Source organism: Delphinapterus leucas, chromosome X (assembly GCF_059928025.1).
Source record: "Delphinapterus leucas isolate spDelLeu-1000000601 "Yukka" chromosome X, BTC_Dleu_Yukka2, whole genome shotgun sequence".
Lineage (NCBI taxonomy): Eukaryota > Metazoa > Chordata > Mammalia > Artiodactyla > Monodontidae > Delphinapterus > Delphinapterus leucas.
The window spans coordinates 72041044-72067542 of NC_143150.1; the positions used below are offsets into that span (position 1 = coordinate 72041044).

At 38.6% G+C, this 26499-nt stretch overlaps 1 protein-coding gene across 2 annotated transcripts in view; it reads left to right on the forward strand.

Annotated features, from left to right (window-relative positions):
* The window catches only part of TEX11 (testis expressed 11), a 358129-nt gene that overhangs the window by 16676 nt on the left and 314954 nt on the right, over positions 1-26499 (forward strand). For both annotated transcript variants that reach the window (XM_022561047.2, XM_089904417.1), the window contains exons 2-4: positions 8109-8230; positions 21092-21176; positions 25638-25717. In XM_022561047.2, the coding sequence (XP_022416755.1) occupies positions 8109-8230; positions 21092-21176; positions 25638-25717 (287 nt within the window). The remainder of the gene's footprint in view (positions 1-8108; positions 8231-21091; positions 21177-25637; positions 25718-26499) is intronic.

Consider the following 26499-nt stretch of genomic DNA (forward strand, 5'->3'; position numbering starts at 1 on the left):
TTCTGTTTTGGTGCCAGTACCATACTGTCTTGATTACTGTAGCTTTGTACTATAGTCTGAAGTCAGGGACCCTGATTCCTCCAGCTCTGTTTTTCTTTCTCAGGATTGCTTTTCGGGGTCTTTTGTGTTTCCATACGAATTGTGAGATTTTTTGTTCTAGTTCTGTGACAAATGCCAGTGGCAGTGTATTGGGATTGCATTGTATTGGGATTGCATTGAATCTGTACATTGCTTTGGGTAGAATAGTCATTTTCACAATGTTGATTCTTCCAATCCAAGAACATGGTATACCTCTCCATCTATTAGTATCATCTTTAATTTCTTTCATCAATGTCTTATAATTTTCTGCATACAGGTCTTTTGTCTCCTTAGGTAGGTTTATTCCTAGATATTTTATTCTTTTTGTTGCAGTGGTAAATGGGAGTGTTTTCTTGATTTCACTTTCAGATTTTTCATCATTAGTGTATAGGAATGCCAGAGATTTCTGTGCATTAATTTTGTATGCTGCTACTTTACCAAATTCATTGATTAGCTCTTGTAGTTTTCTGGTAGCATCTTTAGGATTCTCTATGTATAGTATTATGTCATTTGCAAACAGTGACAGCTTTACTTCTTCTTTTCCGATTTGGATTCCTTTCATTTCTTTTTCTTCTCTGATTTCTGTGACTAAAACATCCAAAACTATGTTGAGTAAGAGTGGTGAGAATGGGCAACCTTGTCTTGTTCCTGATCTTAGTGGAAATGCTTTCAGTTTTTCACCATTGAGGACGATGTAGGCTGTGGGTCTGTCATATATGGGCTTTATTATGTTGAGGAAAATTCCCTTTGTGCCTACTTTCTGCAGGGTTTTTATCATAAATGGGTGTTGAATTTTGTTGAAAGCTTTCTCTGCATCTGTTGAGATGATCATATGGTTTTTCTCCTTCAGTTTGTTAATATGGTGTATCACATTGATTGATTTGCGTATATTGAAGAATCCTTGCATTCCTGGGATAAACCGCACTTGATCGTGGTGTATGATCCTTTTAATGTGCTGTTGGATTCTGTTTGCTAGTATTTTGTTGAGGATTTTTGCATCTATGTTCATCAGTGATATTGGCCTGTAGTTTTCTTTTTTTGTGACATCTTTGTCTGGTTTTGGTATCAGGGTGATGGTGGACTTGTAGAATGAGTTTGGGAATGTTCCTCCCTCTGCTATATTTTGGAAGAGTTTGAGAAGGATAGGTGTTAACTCTTCTCTAAATGTTGCATAGAATTCTCCTGTGAAGCCATCTGGTCCTGGGCTTTTGTTTGTTGGAAGTTTTAAAATCATAGTCTCAATTTCAGTGCTTGTGATTGGTCTGTTCATATTTTCTATTTATTCCTGGTTCAGTCTTGGAAGGTTGTGCATTTCTAAGAATTTGTCCATTTCTTCCAGGTTGTTCATTTTATTGGCATAGAGTTGCTTGTAGTAATCTCTCATGATCCTTTGTATTTCTGCCATGTCAGTTGTTACTTCTCCTTTTTCAATTCTAATTCTATTGATTTGAGTCGTCTTCCTTTTTTTCTTGATGTGTCTGGCTAATGGTTTATCAATTTTGTTTATCTTCTCGAAGAACCAGCTTTTAGTTTTACTGATCTCTGCTATCGTTTCCTTCATTTCTTTTTCATTTATTTCTGATCTGATCTTTATGATTTCCTTCCTTCTGCTAAATTTGGGGTGTTTTTGTTCTCCTTTCTCTAATTGCTTTAGGTGTAAGGTTAGGTTGTTTATTTGAGATGTTTCTTGTTTCTTAAGGTAGGATTGTATTGCTATAAACTTCCCTCTTAGAACTGTTCTTGCTGCATCCCATAGGTTTTGGGTTGTTGTGTTTTCACTGTCATTTGTTTCTAGGTATTTCTTGGTTTCCTCTTTGATTTCTTCAGTGATCTCTTGGTCATTAAGTAGTGTATTGTTTAGCCTCCATGTGTTTGTATTTTTTACAGACTTTTTCCTGTAATTGATATCTAGTCTCATAGCGTTGTGGTCGGAAAAGATATTTGACACGATTTCAATTTTCTTAAATTTACCAAGGCTTGATTTGTGGCCCAAGATATGATGTATCCTGGAGAATGTTCCATGAGCACTTGAGAAGAATGTGTATTCTGTTGTTTTTGGATGGAGTGTCCTATAAATATCAAGTCCATCTTGTTGAATGTATCATTTGAAGCTTGTGTTTCCTTATTTATTTTCATTTTGGATGATCTGTGCATTGGTGAAAGTGGGGTGTTAAAGTCCCCTACTATGCTGGTGTTACTGTTGACTTGCCCTTTTATAGCTGTTAGTATTTGCCTTATATATTGAGGTTCTCCTTTGTTGGGTGCATAAATATTTACAATTGTTATATCTTCTTCTTGGATCGATCCCTTGATCATTATGTAGTGTCCTTCATTGTCTCTTGTAATAGTCTTTGTTTTAAAGTCTTATTTTGTCTGATATGAGAATTGCTACTCCAGCGTTCTTTTGATTCCCCTTTGCCTGGAATATCTTTTTCCATCCCCTCACTTTCAGTCTGTATGTGTTCCTAGGTCTGAAGTGGGTCTTGTATACAGCATATATATGGGTGTTGTTTTTGTATCCATTCAGCCAGTGTATGTCTTTTGGTTGTAGCATTTAATCCATTTACATTTAAGGTAATTATTGATAAGTATGTTTCTGTTACCATTTTCTTAATTGTTTGGGGTTTGTTATTGTAGGTCTTTTTCTTCTCGTGTGTTTCCTGCCTAGAGAAGTTCCTTTAGCATTTGTTGTAAAGCTGGTTTGGTGGTGCTGAATTCTCTTAGCTTTGGCTTGTCTGTAAAGGTATTAATTTCTCCATCAAATCTGAAGGAGATCCTTGCTGGGCAGAGTAATCTTGGTTGTAGGTTTTTCTCCTTCCTTACTTTAAATATGTTCTGCCCCTCCCTTATGGCTTGCAGAGTTTTTGTTGAAAGATCATCTGTCAAACTTATGGGGATTCCCTTGCATGTTATTTGTTGTTTTTCCCTTGCTGCTTTTAATATTTTTCTTTGTAATTAAGTTTTGATAGTTTGATTAATATGTGTGTTGGCGTGTTTCTCCTTGGATTTATCCTGTGTGGGACTCTCTGTGCTTCCTGGACTTGATTAACTATTTCCTTTCCCCTATTAGGGAAGTTTTCAGCTATAATCTCTTCAAATATTTTCTCAGTCCCTTTCTTTTTCTGTTCTTCTTCTGGAACCCCTATAATTTGAATGTTGGTGTGTTTAATGTTGTCTCAGAGGTCTCTGAGACTGTCCTCAGTTGTTTTCAATCTTTTTTCTTTATTCTGCTCTGCAGTAGTTATTTCCACTATTTTATCTTCCAGGTCACTTATCCGTTCTTCTGTCTCAGTTATTCTGCTATTGATCCCATCTAGAGTATTTTTAATTTCATTTATTGTTTTGTTCATTTTTGCTTGTTTCATCTTTAGTTCTCCTAGGTCCTTGTTAAATGTTTCTTGCATTTTCTCTATTGTATTTCCAAGATTTTGGATCATCTTTACTATCATTATTCTGAATTGTTTTTCAGGTAGACTGCCTGTTTCCTCTTCATCTGTTAGGTCTGGTGGGTTTTTATCTTGTTCCTTCATCTGCTGTGAGTTTTTCTGTCTTCTCATTTTGCTTATCTTACTGTGTCTCCTTTTTGCAGGTTGCAGGTTTGTAGTTCCCATTGTTTTTGGTGTCTGTCCCCAGTGGCTAAAGTTGTTTCAGTGGGTTGTGACGGCTTCCTCTTGGAGGGGACTAGTGCCTGTGTTCTAGTGGACGAGGCTGGATCTTGTCTTTCTGGTGGGCAGGTCCACATCTGGTGGTGTGTTTTGGTGTGTCTGTGGCCTTATTATGATTTTAGGCAGCCTCTCTGCTAATGGGTGGTGTTGTGTTCCTGTCTTGCTAGTTGTTTGGCATAGGGTGTCCAGCACTGTAGCTTGCTGGTCGTGGAGTGAAGCTGGGTGTTGGTGTTGAGATGGAGATCTGTTGGAGATTTTCGCTGTTTGATATTACGTGGAGCTGGGAGGTCTCTTGTGGACCAGTGTCCTGAACTTGGCTCTCCCACCTTAGAGGCACAGCCCTGATGCCTGGCTGGAGCACCAAGAGCCTGTCATTCACACGGCTCAGGATCAAAGGGAGAATAAAAAGAAAGAAAGAAAGGGGAAGATAAAATAAAATTATTAAAATAAAAAATAATTAAAAAATTTTTTAAGTAATAAAAAAAGAGGAGGGAAGAAAGCAGAGAGCAACCAAAGCAAACCAAAAAAACAAATCCATCAATGATAACAAGTGCTAAATACTATACTAAAAACAACAACAGCAACAAAAAAAAATGGACAGACAGAACCCTAGGACAAATTGTAAAAGCAAAGCTATACAGAGAAAATCACACACAGAAGCACACACATACACACTTACAAAAAGGGAAAAAAATATATATCATTGCTCCCAAAGTCCACCTCATCAATTTAGGATGATTTGTTGTCTATTTAGGTATTTCACAGATGCAGGGTACATCAAGTTGATTGTGGAGATTTAATCCGCTGCTCCTGAGGCTGCTGGGAGAAATTTCCCTTTCTCTTCTTTGTTAGCACAGCTCCTGGGCTTCAGCTTTGGAGTTGGACCCACCTCTCTGTGTAAGTTGCCTGAGGGCATCTCTTCTTCGCTCAGACAGGACGGGGTTAAAGGAACAGCTGATTCGGGTGCTCTGGATCACTCAGGCTGCGGGGGAGGGAGGGGTACGGAGTTTGGGGTGAGCCTGCGGCGGCAGAGCCCAGCATGACGTTGCAGCAGCCTGAGGTGTGCCATGTGTTGTCCCCGGGGAAGTTGTCCCTGGATCCCGAAACCCTGGCAGTGGCGGGGTGCACAGGCTCCCGGGAGGGGCGGTGTGGATAGTGAACTGTGCTTGCACACAGGCTTCTTGGTGGCTGCAACAGCAGCCTTAGCGTCTCATGCCCGTCTTTGGGGTCCGCGCTGATAGCCGCGGCTTGCGCCCATCTCTGGAGCTCCTTTATGTGCACTCTGAACCCCTCTCCTTGCGCACCAGGAAACAAAGAGGCAAGAAAAAGTGTTTTACCTCTTTGGCAGCTCCAGACTCTTTCCTGGACTCCCTCCTGGCTACCTGTGGCATACTAGCCCCCTTCAGGCTGTGTTCACGCAGGCAACCCCAGTCCTCTCCCTGGGATCCGATCTTCGAAGCCCGAGCCTCAGCTCCCAGACCCTGCCCGCCCTGGCGGGTGAGCAGACAAGCCTCTCGGGCTGGTGAGTGCTGGTCGGCACTGATCCTCTGTGCGGGAATCTCTCCTCTTTGCCCTCTGCACCCCTGTTGCTGTGCTCTCCTCCGTGGCTCTGAAGCTTCCCCCCTTTGCCACCCGCAGTGTCCGCCCGCGAAGGGGCTTCCTAGTGTGTGGAAACCTTTCCTCCTTCACAGCTCCCTCCCAGAGGTCCAGGTCCCACTCCTGTTCTTTTGTGTCTGTTTTTTCTTTTTTCTTTTGCCATACCCAGGTAGGTGGGGAGTTTCTTGCCTTTTGAGAAGTCTGAGGTCTTCTGCCAGCATTCAGTAGATGTTCTGTAGGAATTGTTCCACATGTAGATGTATTTCTGATGTATTTGTGGGGAGGAAGGTGATCTCCACGTCTTACTCCTCTGCCATCTTGAAACTTCTCCCAAGATTTACTCTTAACAGTTTTAAAATATACAGTATAGTAATAACTATTGTTGCCATGCTGTATATTACATCCCTGTGACCTGTTTATTTCATAACTGGAAGTTTGTACCTTTTGACTTCCTTTACCCATTTGGCCCCCCCTCCACTTCCTGCTTCTGACAACCACCAGTCTGTTTCCTGTATCTCTGAGCCTTTTTTTTAAAAAAATGATTCCACATGTAAGTGAGATCATACGGTATTTGTCTTTCTCTGTGTGACTTATTTCACTTAGTATAATGCCTTTAAGGTCCATACCTGTTGCAGATGGCAAGATTTCATTCTTTTTTATGGCTGAATAACATTTTATTGTACATATTTAGCACATTTTTTTAATCCGTTCATCGATGGAGACTTAGGTTCTTTCCACATCTTGGCTATTGTAAATAATGCTGCAATGAACATGGGGTTGCACAGGTCTTTTCAGGTTAGTGTTTTCATTTTCTTCAGATAAATACCCAGAAGTGGAATTGCTGTATCACGTGGTAGTCTTATTTTTAATTTTTTGAGGAACCTGCCTACTGTTTTCCATAGTGGCTGCACCAATTTACATTTCCACGAACAGTGTTGAGGGTTCCCTTTTCTCCACATCCCCACCAACACTTGTTATTGCTTGTCTTTTTATGAGGGCCATGCTAACAGGTGTGAGGTGGTATCTCATTATGATTTTGATTTGCATTTCCTTGATGATTAATGATGTTGAACATCTTTTTTTTCATGTACCTGTTGGCCTTCACTGTGTTTTCTTTGGAAAAGGGTCTATTCAGGCATTTTAAAATTGAATTTTCTTTTGCTATTAAGTTGTATGATTTCTTTATATATTTTGGATATTAAGCCCTTATCAGATATATGATTTGCAGATATTTTCTCCCATTCTAAACTTTTCTAGTTCTGTTATCAATATTTTGAGCAAGGACTATAATATATATATTTCTCAGCCTAATGCTTACCTAATCTTAGATGAATCAAATATTTAATATTAGTCCTTCTGTTAACCAATTTATGGGAGTAAGGAAGCTAGAGGTTTTTCTTTTCATATGTATCATTACTTGAGGCATATGAAATATGTATGGTATATTTTCCCTAATATCTTTGATCATGCAGTGGGTACTAAAGAGTCCATGAGCTTTAAAAATGTTTGAGTGTATTTGAAAATAAGTTTCTTTGTGAAGTCTCTATGTGAAGATGTTTTCTGATATTTAACTGAAAAGTTTTCTTTTTAAAAAAATATTTTATTTATTTATTTATTTTTGGCTGCGTTGGGTCTTTGTTGCTGCTCGCGGGCTTTCTCTAGTTGCGGCGAGTGGGGGCTACTTTTTGTTGTGTGCGGGTTTCTCATTGTGGTGACTTCTCTTGTTGCAGAGCATGGGCTCTAGGCATGCGGGCTCAGTAGTTGTGGCTTACGGGCTCTGGAGTGCAGGCTCAGTAGTTGAGGCGCACGGGCTTATTTGCTTCCGTAGAATGTTGGATCTTCCTGGACCAGGGCTCGAACCCGTACCTCCTGCATTGTTAGGCAGATTGTTAACTACTGTGCCACCAGCAAAGTCCTGAAGATTTTTCAGTTAGCAGATTTATTGTTCGTTGTAGCAGGTTAAAAACCTGTTTATTGTAGCAGATTAAAAATCTTCCAGAAGGTGCTCTTATGGTGTTGTTATGAATATTAACAACAGTCTTTTTAGTTAATGCTCAGAAATGTTGCAAGAAATTAGAGACATGTAGGTTATGGAGACCTCTGTTACACGAGTTTGGAAAAACCTCAATTTTGATAATATGAAAGGCATCAATTATGGTTCTACATCATGTTTGGGTTTTAAGGAATTCTATGGCCTAATAAGATTCAGCTATATCGGGTCTGGAGCTCAAGACCGTTTAGAAAATGGTGACATCATTTGTACAGATTCAATAACTGGTTAATGTTGTTGCTAATTGAGCATGTCATTTTTTTCTCTCAAAGTAAGGTCAAGACTTCAGCGTATGTTTGTCTAATGCTTTAAAGTATTAATAAGTATTTTAGTTTTACAGGGCATGTATCTAAGTCTCCCTTCAGATTTTCTACATTTTGTAATTTTGAAGACATTGTTAATTTCTCTTCTGTAGTTTTAAGATGACCTATAATAACATGACTATTTGTGAAGTCAATGCATTTTACTTTGAGAATGAGTAATGATGATTAAGTTATAAACAAGTGACTCCCAGGAAATACAAATGTTATTTGAAAATTATACTTTGCCTTTAGCTAGAATAAACTTTATTTCCAGTTTGGTTTTACTCTAAGGAGTATTGAAGTTTCTCCATGCTGTATTCATTTGACAAAAGGTCTAGGAACAGATTTCAGAATGATTTGCTACTTTCAGCCAATGGTGATAGTTCACAGCACTTTTATCATTTATTGTTATTTCAGAAATGGTTGAAAACCTGATTATAAGAGACGGTTCACCTATGATACCTGAGACAATTGATAGACTCTTCGCGGACATAGCAAATATCAACAGGGAGTCTATGGCTGAAATGCAGGACTCTCAGGTTGGTATTTTGTTTATAAGTTTTGATGATTTTGTTTATAAGTTTTGATGATTCACTGTTTAAATTAATGTATAAGTAAAAAAATAGACTTCATGATTAACATGAAATCTAAATACATGGAAATCAAGCCTAATGGCACATTTAGGGAAAATAGTGTTTTAGAAACCAATGGAAAAATACGCCTCAAATTTAATATGTACTATTTAATCTGTCTAGGCTTCAGTTTTCTCATCTGTTAAAAGGAGCATAATAAAACCCACCTCCCAGTGTTGTTGTGAATAGTAAACAAAATAACATATTTAAGGTCCTGGGTGCATAGCAGTTAGTCACTTAATAATAGTTCTTGGGCTTCTCTGGTGGCGCAGTGGTTAAGAATATGCCTGCCAACGCAGGGGACATGGGTTCGAGCCCTGGTCCTGGAAGATCCCACATGCCACGGAGCAACTAAGCCCGTGTGCCACAATAAGATAAGCCACTATGATGAGAAGCCTGCACACCACAACGAAGAGTAGCCCCTGCTCGCTGCAACTAGAGAAAGCCTGCGCACAGCAGTGAAGACCCAACACAGCCAATAAATAAAATAAATACATAAAAAAAATAATAATAGTTCTCTTTTCCTTCCTTCTTCAGCAAAGTAAGAAACTACGTGGTACTTGGTAGTGGGGAACTCAGTTGAATATAAGGCTTCAGTGGTGCTTTTTTGGGTTTTTTTTCTAGTGTTTAATTGGAGGTCTGTCACTTAATTTAGAAATTGCCTTGAGGTTCTGAAATACTTTTGGGAATGTTTATCTTGGGCAGATCCTTCCATTTTGGTGATTGCACACATGGAAAGGTGAGAGTAAAGTTTGTTGTAAATACGTCTCATATATATATAACTTTATATATATAACTTTATATATAATTCATATGCCATATAATTTACCCATTTCAAGTGTACAATTCAGTGATTTTTAGTATTTCACAGAGTTGCGCACCCATCACCACAGTTAACTTTAGAACATTTTCATCACCTCCAAAAGAAACCTTGCACCCATTCACAGACACTCTCCATTTCCTCCTCTCTCCTCCAGCTCTAGGCAACCTCTAATCTACTTTCCATCTCTGTGGATTTGCCTATCCTGGACATGTTATATAAATGGAATCATACAGTATGTGGTCTTTTGGGACTGACTTCTGTCACTTAGCATGTTTTCAAGGTTCTTCCATGTTGTAGCATGTATCTGTACTTCATTACTTTTATTTTTAATTCTAATTTCCATTTGAAAGCTTGAGTTTTATTTATTGATTGATTGGCTGCGTTGGGTCTTCATTGATGAGCGTGGGCTTTCTCTAGTTGTGGCGAGCGGGGGGCTACTCTTCGTTGCGGTGTGAAGGCTTCTCATTGCGGTGACTTCTCTAGTTGTAAAGCACGGGTTCTAGGCACGCGGGCTTCAGTAGTTGTGGCTCGTGGGCTCTAGAGCACAGGCTTAGTAGTTGTGGCGCATGGGATTAGTTGCTCTGCGGCATGTAGGATCTTCCCAGAGCAGGGCTCGAACCCATGTCCCCTGCATTGGCAGGCAGATTCTTAACCACTGCACCACCAGGGAAGTCCCATGTACTTCATTACCTTTTATGGCTGATAATATTTCATTCTTCGGATATATCATGTTTTGTATATCCATTCATCTGTTGATGAACGTTTGGGTTGTTTACACCTTTTGGCTACTATGAATGATGCTGCTATGAACATTCATGTACAGGTTTTTATGTTTTTATTTCTCTTAGGTATATACCTAGGAGTGACATTGCTGGTCATATGGTAACTCTGTTTAAATTTTGAGGAACTGCCAGATTGTTTCCCAAAGTGACTGTACCATTTTACATTCCCACCGGCAGCGTATCAAATTGGGTCAAAAATTGACCCAGTTTTTCCACATCATCACCAATACTTATTATTAGCTTTTTGATTATAGCCATCCTAGTGAGTGTGAAGTAGTATCTCATTGTGTTTGTTTTATTTTTAATTGTGGTAAAGTATACATAATGTAAAATTTACCATCTTAACTATTTTTAAATGTAAAATTCAGTAGTATTGAGTACATTCACATCGTTGTGCAACCAATCTCCAGAACTCTTTTCATCTTGCAAAACTGAAATTCTATACCTATTAAACAACAACTCCCCATTCTCCCTTTCCCCCAGACCCTGGCAACCACAATTCTACTTTCTATCTCTATAAGTTTGACTACTCTTGATACTTCATATAAGTGGAATCATACAGTATTTATTACATTGTGACTGGCATATTTCACTCAGTATAATGTCTTCAGATTTATCCATGGTGTAGTATGTGTCAGAATTTCTGCCTTCTTTTTTTCCCCTCCCCCAGAATTTCTGTCCTTTTTAAGGCTTCATAATATTCCTTTATGTGTACATACCACATTTTGTTTATCTATATATCAGTCCATAGATACCTGAACTGCTTCCACCTTTTGGCTTTTGTGAATAATGCAGCTATGAACATGGGTATAAAAGTATCTGTTCAAGTCCTTGCTTTCAATTCTTTTGGGTATATACCCAGAAGTGGAATTGCTGGATCATCTGGTAATTCTATTTTTTTTTTTTTTGAGGAACTGCCATACTGTTTACCTTAGTGGCTGCACCATTTTAAATTCCCATCAGTAGTGCACAAGGGTTCCAGTTTCTCTACATCCTTACCAACACTTGTTATTTCTATTTTTTGATAGTAGTCATCCTAATGGGTGTGAGGTGGTATCTCATTGTGGTTAATTTGTTTCCCTGATGGCTGATGATGTTGAGCATCTTCTCATGTGCTTATTGGTCATTTGCATATTTTATTTGGAGAAATATCTATTAAGATCCTTTGCCAATTTTTAAACTGAGTTGTCTTTTTATTATGAGTAGTAGGAGTTCTTTATATATTCCAGATACAAATCACTTATCAGATACGTGACTTGCAAAATATTTTCTCCCATTCTGTGAGTTATCTTTTCACTTTCTTGATTGTATCCTCTGAAGCAAAAAAGTTTAAAATTTTGATGAAGTCTAACTTATCAAGTCTTTCTTATATTGTTTATACTTTGGTGTCATATCTAAGGAGGCTTTTCCTAACCCAAGGTCGTGAAGACTTACTGTTATGTTTTCTTCTGAGAGTTTTATAGTTTTAGTTCTTACCTTTAGGTTTATGATCCATTTTGAGTTTACTTTTGCATATCATATGAGGAAGGGATCCAAATTCATTCTTTTGCATGTGGATATCAAGCTGTCCCACTATGTTTGTTGACTGTTCCTTCCGCATTAAATTTGTGTTAGTATCCTTTTCAAAAATCAATTGACCATAAATATGAGGGTATATTTCTGGATTCTCAGGTCTATTCCATTGATCTATATGTCTGTCCTTATGCCAGTACTACACTCTCCTGATTATTGTAGCTTTGTAGAAAGTTTTGAAATTGGAAATGTGAGTCCTTTAACTTTGTTCTTCTCTTTCAAGATTCTTTTGACTATTCTGGGGTCCCTTGAATTTCCATATGAAATTTAGGATCTGCTTGCCAATTTCTGCAAAGAAGACAGCTGGAATTTTGATGGGTAGTGCATAAATCCATAGATCAATTTGGGGAGTATTGCCAACTTAACAATATTAAGTGTTCTAAGCCATAAAATGGCGTGTCTTTCCATTTATTGTTTAATTTTTCAGCGTTTTTAGTTTGGAGTGTAAGTTTTGTACTCTTTTGTTAAATTTTCTACATGTTTCATTTCTTTTTTTTTTTTTTTTTTTTTTTTTGAGGTACGCGGGCCTCTCACTGTTGTGGCCTCTCCCGTTGTGGAGCACAGGCTCAGTGGCCGTGGCTCACGGGCCCAGCCGCTCCGCGGCATGTGGGATCTTCCCAGACCGGGGCACGAACCCATGTCCCCTGCATCGGCAGGTGGACTCCCAACCACTGCGCCACCAGGGAAGCCCCTTCATTTCTTTTGATGTTATCATAGATGTACTGTTTTCGTAATTTAATTTTCAGATTATTCATTGCTAATGTAATTGTTTTTCGTGTATTGATCTTGTATCCTGCAACCTTGTTAAATTTGTTAATTAGTTCTAAAGTTGTTAGTATATTTTTTTTACATAGAAGTCTCTTTTTAGAATGCTAAACATCATTAATCATTAGAGAAATGCAAATCAAAACTACAATGAGATATCATCTCACACCGGTCAGAATGGCCATCATTAAAAAATCTACAAACAATAAATGCTGGAGAGGGTGTGGAGAAAAGGAATGCCTCTTGCACTGTTGGTGGGAATGTAAATTGATACAGCCACTATGGAGGTTCCTTAAAAAACTAAAAATAGAACTACCATATGACACAGCAATCCCACTACTGGGCATATACCCTGAGAAAACCATAATTCAAAGAGTCATGTACCACAATGTTCATTGCAGCTCTATTTAAAATAGCCAGGACATGGAAGCAACCTAAGTGTCCATCAACAGATGAATGGATAAAGAAGATGTGGCACATACACACAATGGAATATTACTCAGCCATGAAAAGAAAAGAAATTGAGTTATTTATAGTGAGGTGGGTGGACCTAGAGTCTGTCATACAGAGTGAAGTAAGTCAGAAAGAGAAAAACAAATACCATATGGTAACACATATATGGAATCTAAAAAAAAAAAAAAAAAAGGTCATGAAGAACCTAGGGGCGAGATGGGAATAAAGTCGCAGACCTACTAGAGAATGGACTTGAAGATATGGGGAGGGAGAAGGGGAAGCTGGGACAAAGTGAGAGAGTGGCATGGACATATATACACTACCGAATGTAAAATAGATAGCTAGTGGGAAGCAGCCACATAGCACAGGGAGAACAGCTTGATGCTTTGTGACCACCTAGAGGGGTGGGATAGGGAGGGTGGGAGGGAGGGAGAGGCAAGAGGGAAGAGATATGGGGACATATGTATATGTATAACTGATTCACTTGGTTATAAAGCAGAAACTAACACACCATTGTAAAGCAATTATAATCCAATAAAGATGTTAAAAAAAAGTCTCTTTTTAGATTATAACGTCTTTTTACTCTGTTAAGTTGTTAGTGAAAAGAGGTTATGAGGTTCAGGGTAAGAGTCTGGTCTTATTTTGTAAGAAGTTCTGTTTGGTTTTAGAAGTACCTTGAATTTTTCTTTCTAGAAACCCCCTAATCATCATATTATTTACCTCTGTTTGCTGCATATATTTATTGTGTTTATCATTACACATTTATATAAACCTAGCACAAGTCTTGCCACATATTAGGTGCTCAGTATATATTAGCCGAATAAATCTGCATTTTGTGAATATGCAGTGTTTACAGTCAGAATTACTTTACCCTTTCATTTTTTTGCAATGTCATTTTTTAAAATTAAAAAGAATTTTATTGAAGTATAGTGGATTTATAATATTGTGTTAGTTTCAGGTGTACAGCAAAGTGATTCAGATATATGTTCTTTTTCAGATTCTTTTCCATTATAGGTTATTACGATACACTGAATATAGTTCCCCGAGCTATACAGTTGGTCCTTGTTTACCTGTTTTATATACAGTAGTGTATATCTGTTAATCCCAAACTCCTAATTTATCCCTCCCCCACATTTCCCCTTGTGTAACCATAAGTTTGTTTTCTTTTTTTCTAAGTATTTATTTGTTTCTTTATTTTGGCCGTGCTGGGTCTTGGTTGCAGCACTTGGGATCTTGGCTGCAGCACGTGGGATCTAGTTGCGGCATGCCGACTTCTTAGTTACGGCATGTGGACTTCTTAGTTGCGGCATGAATGCGGGATCTAGTTCCTTAACCAGGAATTGAACCCGGGCCACCTGCATTGGGAGCACAGAGTCTTACCCACTGGACCACCAGGGAAGCCCCATAAGTTTGTTTTCTGTCTGTGAGTCTATTTCTGTTTTGTAAGTAAGTTCAGTTGTATCATTTTTTTTTTTAGATTCCACAAATAGGTGATATCATATGATATTTGTCTTTCTATGTCTGACTTACTTCACATTATGCACATGGCATTATTTCATTCTTTTTTTTTTTTCTTTGGCCATGCTGCATGGCTTGTGAGATCTCCGCTCCCTGACCAGGGATTGAACCCAGGCCATGGTAGTGAAAGCCTGGAGTCCTAACCACTAGGTAACCAGGGAGCACTCTCCTTCTTTTTTATGGCTGAGTAACATTCCATTGTGTATGTATGTATGTATATACACACACACACACACACACACAAACACACACACAAACACACACATATACCACATATTCTTTATCCATTCATCCGTTGATAGACATTTAGGTTGCCTCCATGCCTTGGCTATTGTAAATAGCACTGCTATGAGCATTGGGGTGTATGTATCTTTTCGAATTAGAGTTTTTTGTCTTCTCTGGATATATGCCCACGAGTGACATTGCTGGATCATATGGTAACTCTATTATTGTTTTTTTGAGGAACTTCCATACTGTTCTCCATAGTGGCTGTATCAATTTACATTCCCACCAACAGTTTTCTCCACACTGTCTTTAGTATTTATTATTTGTAAACTTATTGATAACTTGTAGTTGCCATTCTGACTTGTATGAGATGATACCTCACTGTAGTTTTGATTTGCATTTATCTGATAGTGATGTTGAGCATCTTTTCATGTGCCTGTTGGCCATCTGTATGTTTTCTTTGGAGAAATGTCTATTTAGGTTTTCTTCCCAATTTATTTTATTTATTTTTAAAAAAATGTTTATTTTTTATTTTATTTTATTTATATATTTTTTAACATCTTTATTGGAGTATAATTGCTTTACAATGGTGTGTTAGTTTCTGGTTTATAAAAAAGTGAATGAGTTATACATATACATATGTCCCCATATCTCTTCCCTCTTGCATCTCCCTCCCTCCCACCCTCCCTATGCCACCCCTCTAGGTGGTCACAAAGCACCGAGCTGATCTCCCTGTGTGCCCAATTTTTGATTGGGTTGTTTATTCGATACTGAGTTTTATGAGCTATTTGTATATTTTGGCAATTAAGCCCTTATCAGTTCCATAATTTACACATATTTTCTTCCATTCTTTAGGTTGTCTTTTCATTTTGTTGATGGTTTTTTTTTTTTTTTGCTGTGGAAAAACTTTTAAGTTTAATTACGTCCCATTTGTTTATTTTTAAAAATTAATTTAATTTTGATTGCGTTGGTTCTTCATTGCTGCACGCGGGCCTTCTCTAGTTGCGGCGAGCAGGGACTACCCTTTATTGCGGTGCGCGTGCTTCTCATTGCGGTGGCTTCTCTTGTTGCGGAGCATGGGCTCTAGGCGTGCGGGCTTCAACAGATGTGGAACGCAGGCTCTAGAGCTCAGGCTCAGTAGTTGTGGCACATGGGCTTAGTTGCTCCGTGGCATGTGGGATCTTGCCGGACCAGGGCTCGAACCCATGTCCCCTGCATTGGCAGGCGAATTCTTAATCACTGTGCCACCAGGGAAGTCCCTAATGTGTTTATTTTTGCTTCTGTTTCTTTTGCCTTGGGAGACAGATCTAAGAAGATACAGCTATTATTTATGTCTGAGAATGTTTTGTGTGTTCTCTTCTAGGAGTTTTATGGTGTCATGTCTTCTATTTAAGCATTTAAGCCATTTTGAGTTTATTTCTACATATGGTGTGAGGGAGTGTTCTAACTTCATGGATTTACATGCGGCTGTCCAGCTTTCCCAATACCAGTTGCTGAAGAGACTGTCTTTTCCCCATTGTATATTCTTGCCTCCTTTGTCTTTGTCATAGATTAATTGACCATAGGTACATGGGTTTATTTCTGGGCTCTCTATTGTGTTCCATTGATCTATATGTCTATTTTTGTGCCAATGTGACTACTATTTTAAATGGATGAATAATATTCCTTCTAGTGGATTTAGCATGTTTCTTCTGTGTATTTCTTTATTATTGGACATGTATGTTGTTCTTAATTTTTCACTATTGTAAATAATGATGTATGGAACACTATTCAGTGCAGAGGTTATCCCCTCCATATTTTGGATTATTTCCAAAGGATAGAGTCTCAGAAAAGCAATTACTGTGTCAAAAGATACAAACATCACAAGCACTGGCACTGAAACTGTGATTAAAAATCTTCCAACAAATAAAAGTCCAGGACCAGATGGCTTCACAGGCAAATTCTATGAAACATTAGAGAAGAGCTAACACCTATCCTTCTCAAACTCTTCCAAAATATAGCAGAGGGAGGAACACTCCCAAGTTCATTATACGAGACCACCATCATCCTGATACCAAAACCAGACAAAGATGTCACAAAAAAAGAAAACTACAGGCCAAATCACTGATGAACATAGATGCAAAAATCCTTAACAAAATACTAGCAAACAGAATCCAGCAGCACATTAAAAGGATCATACACCACGATCAAGTGGGGTTTATCCCAGGAATGCAAGGATTCTTCAATATATGCAAATCAGTCAATGAGATACACCATATTACCAAATTGAAGGAGAAAAAGCATATGGTCATCTCAGGCGATGCAGAGAAAGCTTTCGACAAAATTCAACAACCATTTATGATAAAAACCGTCCAGAAAGTAGGCATAGAGGGAACTTACCTCAACATAATAAAGGCCATATATGACAGACCCACAGCCTACATCGTGCTCAACGGTGAAAAACTGAAACCATTTCCACTAAGATCAGGAACAAGACAAGGTTGCCCATTCTCACCACTCTTATTCAACATAGTTTTGGAAGTTTTAGCCACAGAAATCAGAGAAGAAAAAGAAATAAAAGGAATCCAAATCAGAAAAGAAGAAGTAAAGCTGTCACTGTTTGCAGATGACATGATACTATACATAGAGAATCCTAAAGATGCTACCAGAAAACTACTAGAGCTAATCAATGAATTTGGTAAAGTAGCAGGAAACAAAATTAATGCACAGAAATCTCTGGCATTCCTATACACTAATGATGAAATATCTGAAAGTGAGATTAAGAAAACACTCCCATTTACCACTGCAACAAAAAGAATAAAATACCTAGGAATAAACCTACCTAAGGAAACAAAAGACCTGTATGCAGAAAATTATAAGACACTGATGAAAGAAATTAAAGATGATACTAATAGATGGAGAGATATACCATGTTCTTGGATTGGAAGAATCAACATTGTGAAAATGACTCTACTACCCAAAGCAATCGACAGATTCAATGCAATCCCCATCAAACTACCACTGGCATTTTTCATATAACTAGAACAAAAAAATCTCACAATTTGTAGGGAAACACAAAAGACCCTGAATAGCCAAAGCAATCTTGAGAAAGAAAAACGGAGCTGGAGGAATCAGGCTCCCTGACTTCAGACTATACTACAAAGCTACAGTAATCAAGACAATATGGCACTGGTACAAAAACAGAAATATAGATGAATGGAACAGGATAGAAAGCCCAGAGATAAACCAATGAACATATGGTCACCTTATCTTTGATAAAGGAGGCAAGAATATGCAATGGAGAAAAGACAGCCTCTTCAGTAAGTGGTGCTGGGAAACTGGATAGCTACATGTAAAAGAATGAAATTTCAACAGTCCCTAACACCATACACAAAAATAAGCTCAAAATGGATTAAAGACCTAAATGTAAGGCCAGAAACTATCAAACTCTTAGAGGAAAACATAGGCAGAACACTCTGACATAAATCACAGCAAGATCCTTTATGACCCAGCTCCTAGAGCAATGGAAATAAAAACAAAAATAAACCAAGGGGACCTAATGAAACTTAAAAGCTTTTGCACAGCAAAGGAAACCATAAACAAGATGAAAAGACAACCTTGAGAATGGGAGAAGATATTTGCATATGAAGCAACTGACAAAGGATTAATCTCCACAGTTTACAAGAGCTCATGCAGCTCAGTACCAAAAAAAACAAAGAATCCAATCCAAAAATGGGCAGAAGACCTAAATAGACATTTCTCCAAAGAAGATATACAGATTGCCAACAAACACGTGAAAGAATGCTCAACATCATTAATCATTAGAGAAATGCAAATCAAAACTACAATGAGGGGCTTCCCTGATGTTGCAGTGGGTGGGAATCTGCCTGCTAATGCAGGGGACATGGGTTTGATCCCTGCCCCAGGAAGATTCCCACATGCCACAGAGCAACTAAGCCCGTGTGCCACAACTACTGAGACTGTGCTCTAGAGCCCGTGCTCTGTAACGAGAAGCCACGACAATGAGAAGCCCACACACGACTCGCTGCAACTAGAGAAAGCCCATGCACAGAACGAAGACCCGCCAGAGCCAAAAACAAAAACAAATACAAATAAATAAATTAATTATAAAACAAAAACAAGACACTACAATGCGATATCATCTCACACCGGTCAGAATGGCCATCATCAAAAAAATCTACAAACAGTAAATGCTGGAGAGGGTGTGGAGAAAAGGGAACCCTCTTGCACTGTTGGTTGGAATATAAATTGATACAGCCACTATGGAGAACAGTATGGAGGTTCCTTAAAAAACTAAAAATAGCACTACCATACAACCCAGCAATCCCACTACTGGGCATATACCCTGAGAAAACTATAATTCAAAAAGAGTCATGTACCACAGTGTTCATTGCAGCTCTGTTTACAATAGCCAGGACATGGAAGCAACCTAAGTGTCCATCAACAGATGAATGGATAAAGAAGATGTGGCACATATATACAGTGGAATATTACTCAGGCATAAAAAGCAACAAAATTGAGTTATTTGTAGTGAGGTGGATCGACCTAGAGTCTCATACAGAGTGAAGTAAGTCAGAAGGAGAAAACCAAATACCGTATGAGAACACATATATATGGAATTCAAAAAAAAATTTGTCTTGAAGAACCTAGGTGCAGGGACTCCCCTGGTGGTGCAGTGGTTAAGAATCCGCCTGCCAATGCGGGGGACATGGGTTCGAGCCCTGGTCTGGGAAGATTCCACATGCCGCGAAGCAACTAAGTCCGTGCACCACAACTAGTGAGCCTGCGTGCCACAACTACTGAAGCCCACGCGCCTAGAGCCTGTGCTCTGCAACATGAGAAGCCCGCGCACTGCAACAAAGAGTAGCCCCTTCTCGCCGCAACTAGAGAAAGCCCGTGAGGAGCAGTGAAGACCTAAGGCAACCAAAAATAAATAAATAAATATATTAAAAGAAGAAAAAAAAGAGGACTTAGAGGCAAGACGGGAATAAAGACGCCGACCTACTACAGAATGGACTTGAGGACATGGGGAGGGGGAAGGGTAAGCTGGGAGAAAGTGAGAGAGTGGTAGTGTATATATGGACATATGTACACTACCAAATGTAAAATAAATAGCTAGTGAGAATCAGTCACATAGCACAGGGAGATCAGCTTGGTGCTATATGACCAGCTAGAAGGGTGGGATCGGGAGGGTGGGAGGGAGGGAGGTGCAAGAGGGAAGAGATATCGGCACACATGTACATGTATAACTGATTCACTTTGTAATAAAGCAGAAACTAACACACCATTGTAAAGCAATTATACTCCAATAAAAATGTTAGAAAAAAAAAGGTATGAACATTTTTTGGCTCATGTTGTGAAATTGCTTTCCAAAATACCCAAAGTGGCAGCTTTAAGCTGTTTTACTGTGCATGTTTATTTTTCCACCTAAATACCATTTGTTCCTCTGGGAAATTTTAAGTCAAATATTAACTCCTTGTGCTTCTGATGAAACAAATCAAATAATATTTCATATGAAAGTCATCATTAGGTCAACTGTGGCGTGGGGATACTGTGTGAGAGAGATGGAGATGAGCATAATAATTAGCTGCAGAATAGTAGTGAAATGATGGCCATGCTACATAAATAATCCATTTAAAGGGAAGCTCATCAGGGAAATGAATTGTAGGGGGGAAAAGTGGTCTTGAGGAAATAAACTAAAATACAGTTGTGCACCGTTATTGTACACAAACTGAGTTTAATTTTTTTTCCAGTTATTCCTCTTAGTCGTATTACTACCAATATGTTTATGATAAGATAATGGTATATAGCTTCTATCATAGTCACTATAGCACACCGGGAGATTTAGGCCAGAGCTATGGCATATTGGTCTGAGGCAATAGTAGCACCCAGGACCAACTGTTGGCCTTCAGAGATCTCTTGCCAGAAACCAATCTACTGCAGATTTTATTCCTGAGATACTATGAGCTTGATTTATTTTTCCGTCCAGTTGACTGTGTTCCATCTGATAGATAAAACCAGAAGAAGCTACTAGAATCTTTGCCCCCATAATCCCTAGAACAGAACATAATAAAACAATAAATCTTATTATTTTAATATGTATTCTTTATTTAGCACTTTGGCAGGTAGTATAAGTGCTACATAAATTGAGTAAGATATGATCTTTGATTTCAAGGAGTCTAGTTGGGAAATGAGAGTAACAATAAAAACAAAGAATAAGTGATACACAGTAGCATAGTTAATTGCTCAATTATGTAAAACTTAGTTAATATAGGAATTCAAAGAAAGAGAGAGACCAATGAAGACTGTAATGGTTGCTGAAAACTTCATGTATGTTCTTGGTGCGGGTGAATTTGGATTTGAGTTACATAAAGATTATGGGAGGAGGTATATCAGGTGAAGCCAACAGTATGACTAAAGGTATGCAGGAATGAACAAGTTGTGTTCATGGGACAATAAGATAATTATTCTGTGGGTAAGTTTTTGGGAGAAAAGTTAAAATGGGACTAGATTATGGAGGACCTGTAAATGACCCACAGTAGTCACATAAACGTGAAACATGCACGAAAGAAAATATTATTGGAGGTGGACAGTATTTTAAGTGGCTAAGAAAATGTTTCTGTTGTACAGATTGAAGAAATGGCAGTAAACCTGTGGAACTGGGCAATTATCAAGAAAGGAGCTTTGGGTTTAAGTGAAGAGCAGAGCGCTAAATGTACGTATATGTTTTGTGACTCATATTATGAGGAGTATTCTTATTATACATGAGATTGTGTTCCTGCAGTTTAAATAATATTTTGACCTGTTCTTAGATGCAGATTTGTTAAAAGAAAACTAAACAAAACAACCCATAAGCAGTGGTTTCTCAAGCAAACCCTGCCTTGGTTTTGTGGTTTTTCAGAGCTTAGCTCCTTATTAATAGAAATTTAAAAGCGTAACTGCAAGAAATAGTCTGCTGGTGAACAACAGAGTTGATTAAAAATGAGGCAGGAAAATGAGAACTTGAAAAATTTCAAAGGACATGGATTATTTCCTTGGAGGAGAGATGATCAGAATCTTCAGGATTCTGAAGAACCATCAAATAGTAGTTTCTCCTCTCCATTAATAAAATAATGAAAAATGTTGCTATGTGAGGAATTCAGATTAAAAAGTCTGTAAAGAATAGTGTCTCCATGAGGTGGGTTAATGAACATTGGACTGAGTTACTGAGAAAAATTATAGAAGTTTTTTGTGAGAGCAAACAAGAATAACAACAACAAAACAAAACCCCAAAACCATATTCAGCTGCTTAGATGTATTAAATGTGATCTACTGTCTGGCAGAGTTTGAGTGCTTTAGCTAAATGGGCAGGGTCTAGTGTGCTGACAGTTACTGATTTCCATCAAGGATAGGGACAGTTAATGCATTTATGGAAAGTATATGTCCCATTATAAAGGGTACACTGAGGCAACAAACCAAAAGGTGAATCTCTGGAGTGCTTGGCTTGTAGACAAAGGAATTTTGTCTGTATGCAACAAATAGAATTTAATACTAAGTATTTATCTTTATGAATATAAACCAAACTGTATACGACTTCAGTGTATGTATAGGGTAATTAGTGGTTGATATAGTCAATAATATACTGACTTTTTAGCCCACTCCTCTATTAGGATGTTTAGAGAACAGTTCTGTCTCTTTAACTCTCAGATAAATGTTGATATCATTGCTCCTAGAAGCCTTAGATCTTATAGTTGTGAGGAGGGAAGAGTTGGAAATTCATCTGTGGGAGAAATTTAGTACACAGGTGAACTGTGCGATGTTAAAGTGCTTTAATTCTAAACTTCTCCCATTCTGCATATCAAGGAACATTGCTCTGGCTGTTTTTCACTGCTTGTCAAATAGTGGGGATTTGGTAGATGAAGTGGGAGCTGCAGCCCTAGGACCGACCTTTCCTAACATACTTACTCTGTATGTAGCAGTTCTTAGATATTTGGGTGCTTATTATGCGTATAATACTTTTAAGATACAGTGGAAAACGGGGTGTAGTGCAGGAAGCCTCTGATTTTAAAAAGTTTTATTCTCAAAATCTGTTGATTGGAAGATACTTTGTCTCAAAAACAAATTCAGTGTGCCTGGATTGTGTTGAGATCAAAACGTCATTAAGATTTATGCACTATAATTTATTATTATTGGGAAGAATTATGGAACAATGAACAGAAATAGGAAAGGCAGAAGTAGAAGAATGACTCTTAAACTTTAGTTTTAGACCTGTTGTATTTGAGGTGACAATAAGGTTGGAGATGTGAGACTGGAGCTTGTGAGAAAGGTCGGGCTGCCTATAGATTTGATGGTTATTCACATGGAGATGACTGTTGAAGCCACAAGAATTGTTGAGTTCTCTGAGGGAGAAAATAAAGAGCAGTGGTTCTTAGATACTGATATAAATGAGAGTAACCTGTGGAGCCTTTTAAAATACAGATGCCCAGGCTCCACCATTGGAGGTTTTGATTTGGGGGGTTTAGGATGAAACCTGGGCATGTCTGTAATTTGAAAAAGTTTCTCAGGAATTCTCATGCATACCAAATATTAAGAACCAATGGTGTTGAGAGAACAGAGTACTGAGATTTTAACCTTAATTCTTCCAGTTACGGACTGGGAAGAAAAAGAGCAAGGATAGGAGACCACAAGTAACAGTCAAAATATTCTAGAGGAGACTCGCTACCCACTTATTGAGTACATATTCTCTCTCTTTTTTTTTTTTCTGGTACGCGGGCCTCTCACTGCTGCGGCCTCTCCCGTTGCGGAGCACAGGTTCCAGACGCGCAGGCTCAGCGGCCATGGCTTACGAGCCCAGCCACTCCGCGGTATGTGGGATCTTCCCGGACCGGGGCACGAACCCGTGTCCCCTGCATCGGCAGGCGGACTCTTAACCACTGCGCCACCAGGGAAGCCCGAGTACATAATCTTTTATAGGGTTGTCAAACCATGTTATGGCAGGCAGTAGGTGAAAGGGACAAGGTAAGACTCCAGGGCAAAAATACCAGGCATACATTATGCTTGAGGATTTAGGAAGGAATGGGTTAAAGCTAAATAAACAGTAAAAATAAAGAATTCACAAATGCCAGAGGATGCAAATTTATATGTTGTTTAAAGTCAATTCAAGTATCAGGCTGTGGGCACTGATGGAGCAGAGTAAGGCAGATGCAAGGAGTCAGTCAGCAAGCACCTAACCAAGATGTTTATAGTATAGAGGGGCCAAGAAGAGGCTGATGAGAAGACAAGGGTAGAGCAACAGCAACAAAGACAACATCTTTATACTGAAGTAGCATTCTGTCTGCGCCTCAGGTGCCTTTGGCCTAAAGGCTTTATTGGTGATAACTATACACAGCTGGATCAAGAATGTGGGGCTGGAGCAAAGTTCTTAGACTAAGACATTTCCCACAGAGGGACACTGCTCAATGCTGAACCAGGATAGAGTGAGGCATAGGAAGTAGTATTTTTCAAAAAGGTATTATGATCGTTGTGAAATGTAGCTGTGAAGTCAGGGAAGGTGATCTTCAGGAGTGCAGCTTTAGTAAAGTGGTAAAGATGCAAAACAGGTTGCAGGGCATTAAGGAGACGAGGGAGTAGCAATAAAACAGATAGTAGCTCATTCAGTTCAAGAAGTTTGACAGTGGGAGGAAGAGGAGAAATGGGAGGGAAGCTTGAAGCACAGTGGGGTTGAATTTTGTCAAGGAAGGGAGATGGATATATTTGAAGGTAGAGGGAAAGGAGTAAATTGAGAGGGAAGCACTGAAGATATCTTTGGAGAGGGAAAATAATTGAGATCAGGGTCCTTGAGAGTACAGAAGAATTAGTAAACTTTGAAAACAATAAAGGAAACATTTTCAAAACTGGAAATGTGGGTTTCCCTGGTGGCGCAGTGGTTGGGAGTCCGCCTGCCGATGCGGGGGGCGTGGGTTTGTGCCCCGGTCCGGGAGGATCCCGCGTGCCATGGAGTGGCTGGGCCCATGGGCCGTGGCCGCTGGGCCTGCGCGTCCGGAGCCTGTGCTCCGTGGCGGGACGGGCCGCAGCGGTGAGAGGCCCGCGTACCTCAGAAAAACAAAACAAAACTGGAAATGCAGGACAATGTAAATATATGTTTAGAAATTATTTTACTGAAAGTTTTTTTCCCAGAAACAAATTAAATTTGTTGAGGGATGAATAAATTTTACATTTTGTAACGTTAATAAAAATTTGACTACATGGGGCTTTCCTGGTGGCGCAGTGGTTGAGAGTCCGCCTGCCGATGCAGGGGACACGGGTTCGTGCCCTGGTCCGGGAAGATCCCACATGCCGCGGAGCGGCTGGGCCCGTGAGCCATGGCCGCTGAGCCTGCGCGTCTGGAGCCTGTGCTCCACAACGCGACAGGCCACAACAGTGAGAGGCCCGCGTACCGCAAAAAAAGAGAAAAAATCTGACTACTTCAATTACCCGTAATTTAAGCTGGGCAAATCTTGTTTTTTTCATTGGAATATTAATTAAAAATGGTGTTAGCATAAGTAGAATGGCTGCTGAGATTTAATAACATCAAGACAACTAGTTCAGTTATATGTGAAGTCATCTTTAATAAATTGGGTATGTTTTTTTTTTTTTTTTTTTTTTGGGTATGTTTTATGATGAAAGAAACCACACAACTAAAGAGGTTACAATTATTCAAACTTTCCTATTTTCAGGGTAAATGAACTGTGTAATGAAGATATCTGTATTTTCTAAGTTATGCTTCAAGAACTTTTACCTCATCTGCAGAAAATAATATATTTAGACCGTTTCACATTTTAGGAGAATAATCTTAAACTATTCTGATGTTCAGGAATTTTGTCAGATGTTGAATAGCTTTAGATTCCAATTCTACTTAGAATTATTTTGCTGCCAGCATGGTACATACAAGAGCATCATGTGAGTCTTTGGGATTTAAGACAGGCAGAAATTAAAATTTGAAAATTAGATATCTGTCTGACTAAAGCATTAAGCCCATGATTCATTTGGTAATTTTCAGGTCATTTACTTTTGATAATTGATTTTTTAAAAAGACCTTTAAAGTTCTTATTTTTAACAACAAAAGTGGTTTCACTTCACTCCTCTTTTCTCTTTATATGTGTATATAAAAGGGGAATGAATGTTTTGTGTTTATGGGTATCTAATTACTGTTTTGCAGTACGGCATGTTGCTTGCAAGTTGGTGTGTATGTGTGAAGGCTCAGCTGCTTCAGAAGAAGCTATTCAAAGACAAATTTTGGTAAGTCCTAATTAAATCAGGAGTAAGTGCAGATTCAGTGAGAGAGTCATTATTCCTGTGTAGTTGGTTGAAGTTAGTGTAAACCTGGAAGGGGGTTATATCCTTTAGTTCTAGCAATGTTACTTTTATAATAATTATATCTATTACAATTAAAGGTCTCAGCAGTACTGTAGTTATTACAGTGATTCAGTGGACTAAATATTGAACTTATAATTCAGGATTTATGAAAAGTAAGGAAAATAATAAAAAGTAATAGTTTTCTGCTCCATCCCTTTCTACCCCCTGTCTTGCTTCCTAGAGGCAAGTATGTTTTTTTAGTGGAAAGTATTTTTCCTAGTGTTTTAAAACAATATTTTATTGAAAAGCTCAAATGTACACATGAAGTAGAAAAGATAATATGATTCCCCTATTTACCTGTCACTCAGCTAGAGTAATCATCAACTCATGACCACTCTTGTTTCTTCTATATCTCCTCTAACAGCAAACCCCTAGCCCCATGGATTATTTTGAAATAAATCCAAAGAAGCATTATTTTTCCCATAAATATTTCAGTACATGTCTCTAAAAGACCGGATATCTTTTTTATTCAAACCCAATACCCATTATCATACCTGATAAAATTTAACAAAGATTTTTCTAAAATCATCAAATACCTAGTCTTCCCTCCCCCCAACCCTTCCCACCTCCCTCCCCCCACTTCTTTCCGGTTGGTTTTTTAGAATCAGGATTAAAGTCCACACCTTGTATTTTGTTAATATGTTCTATAGTTTACTTAAATTCTG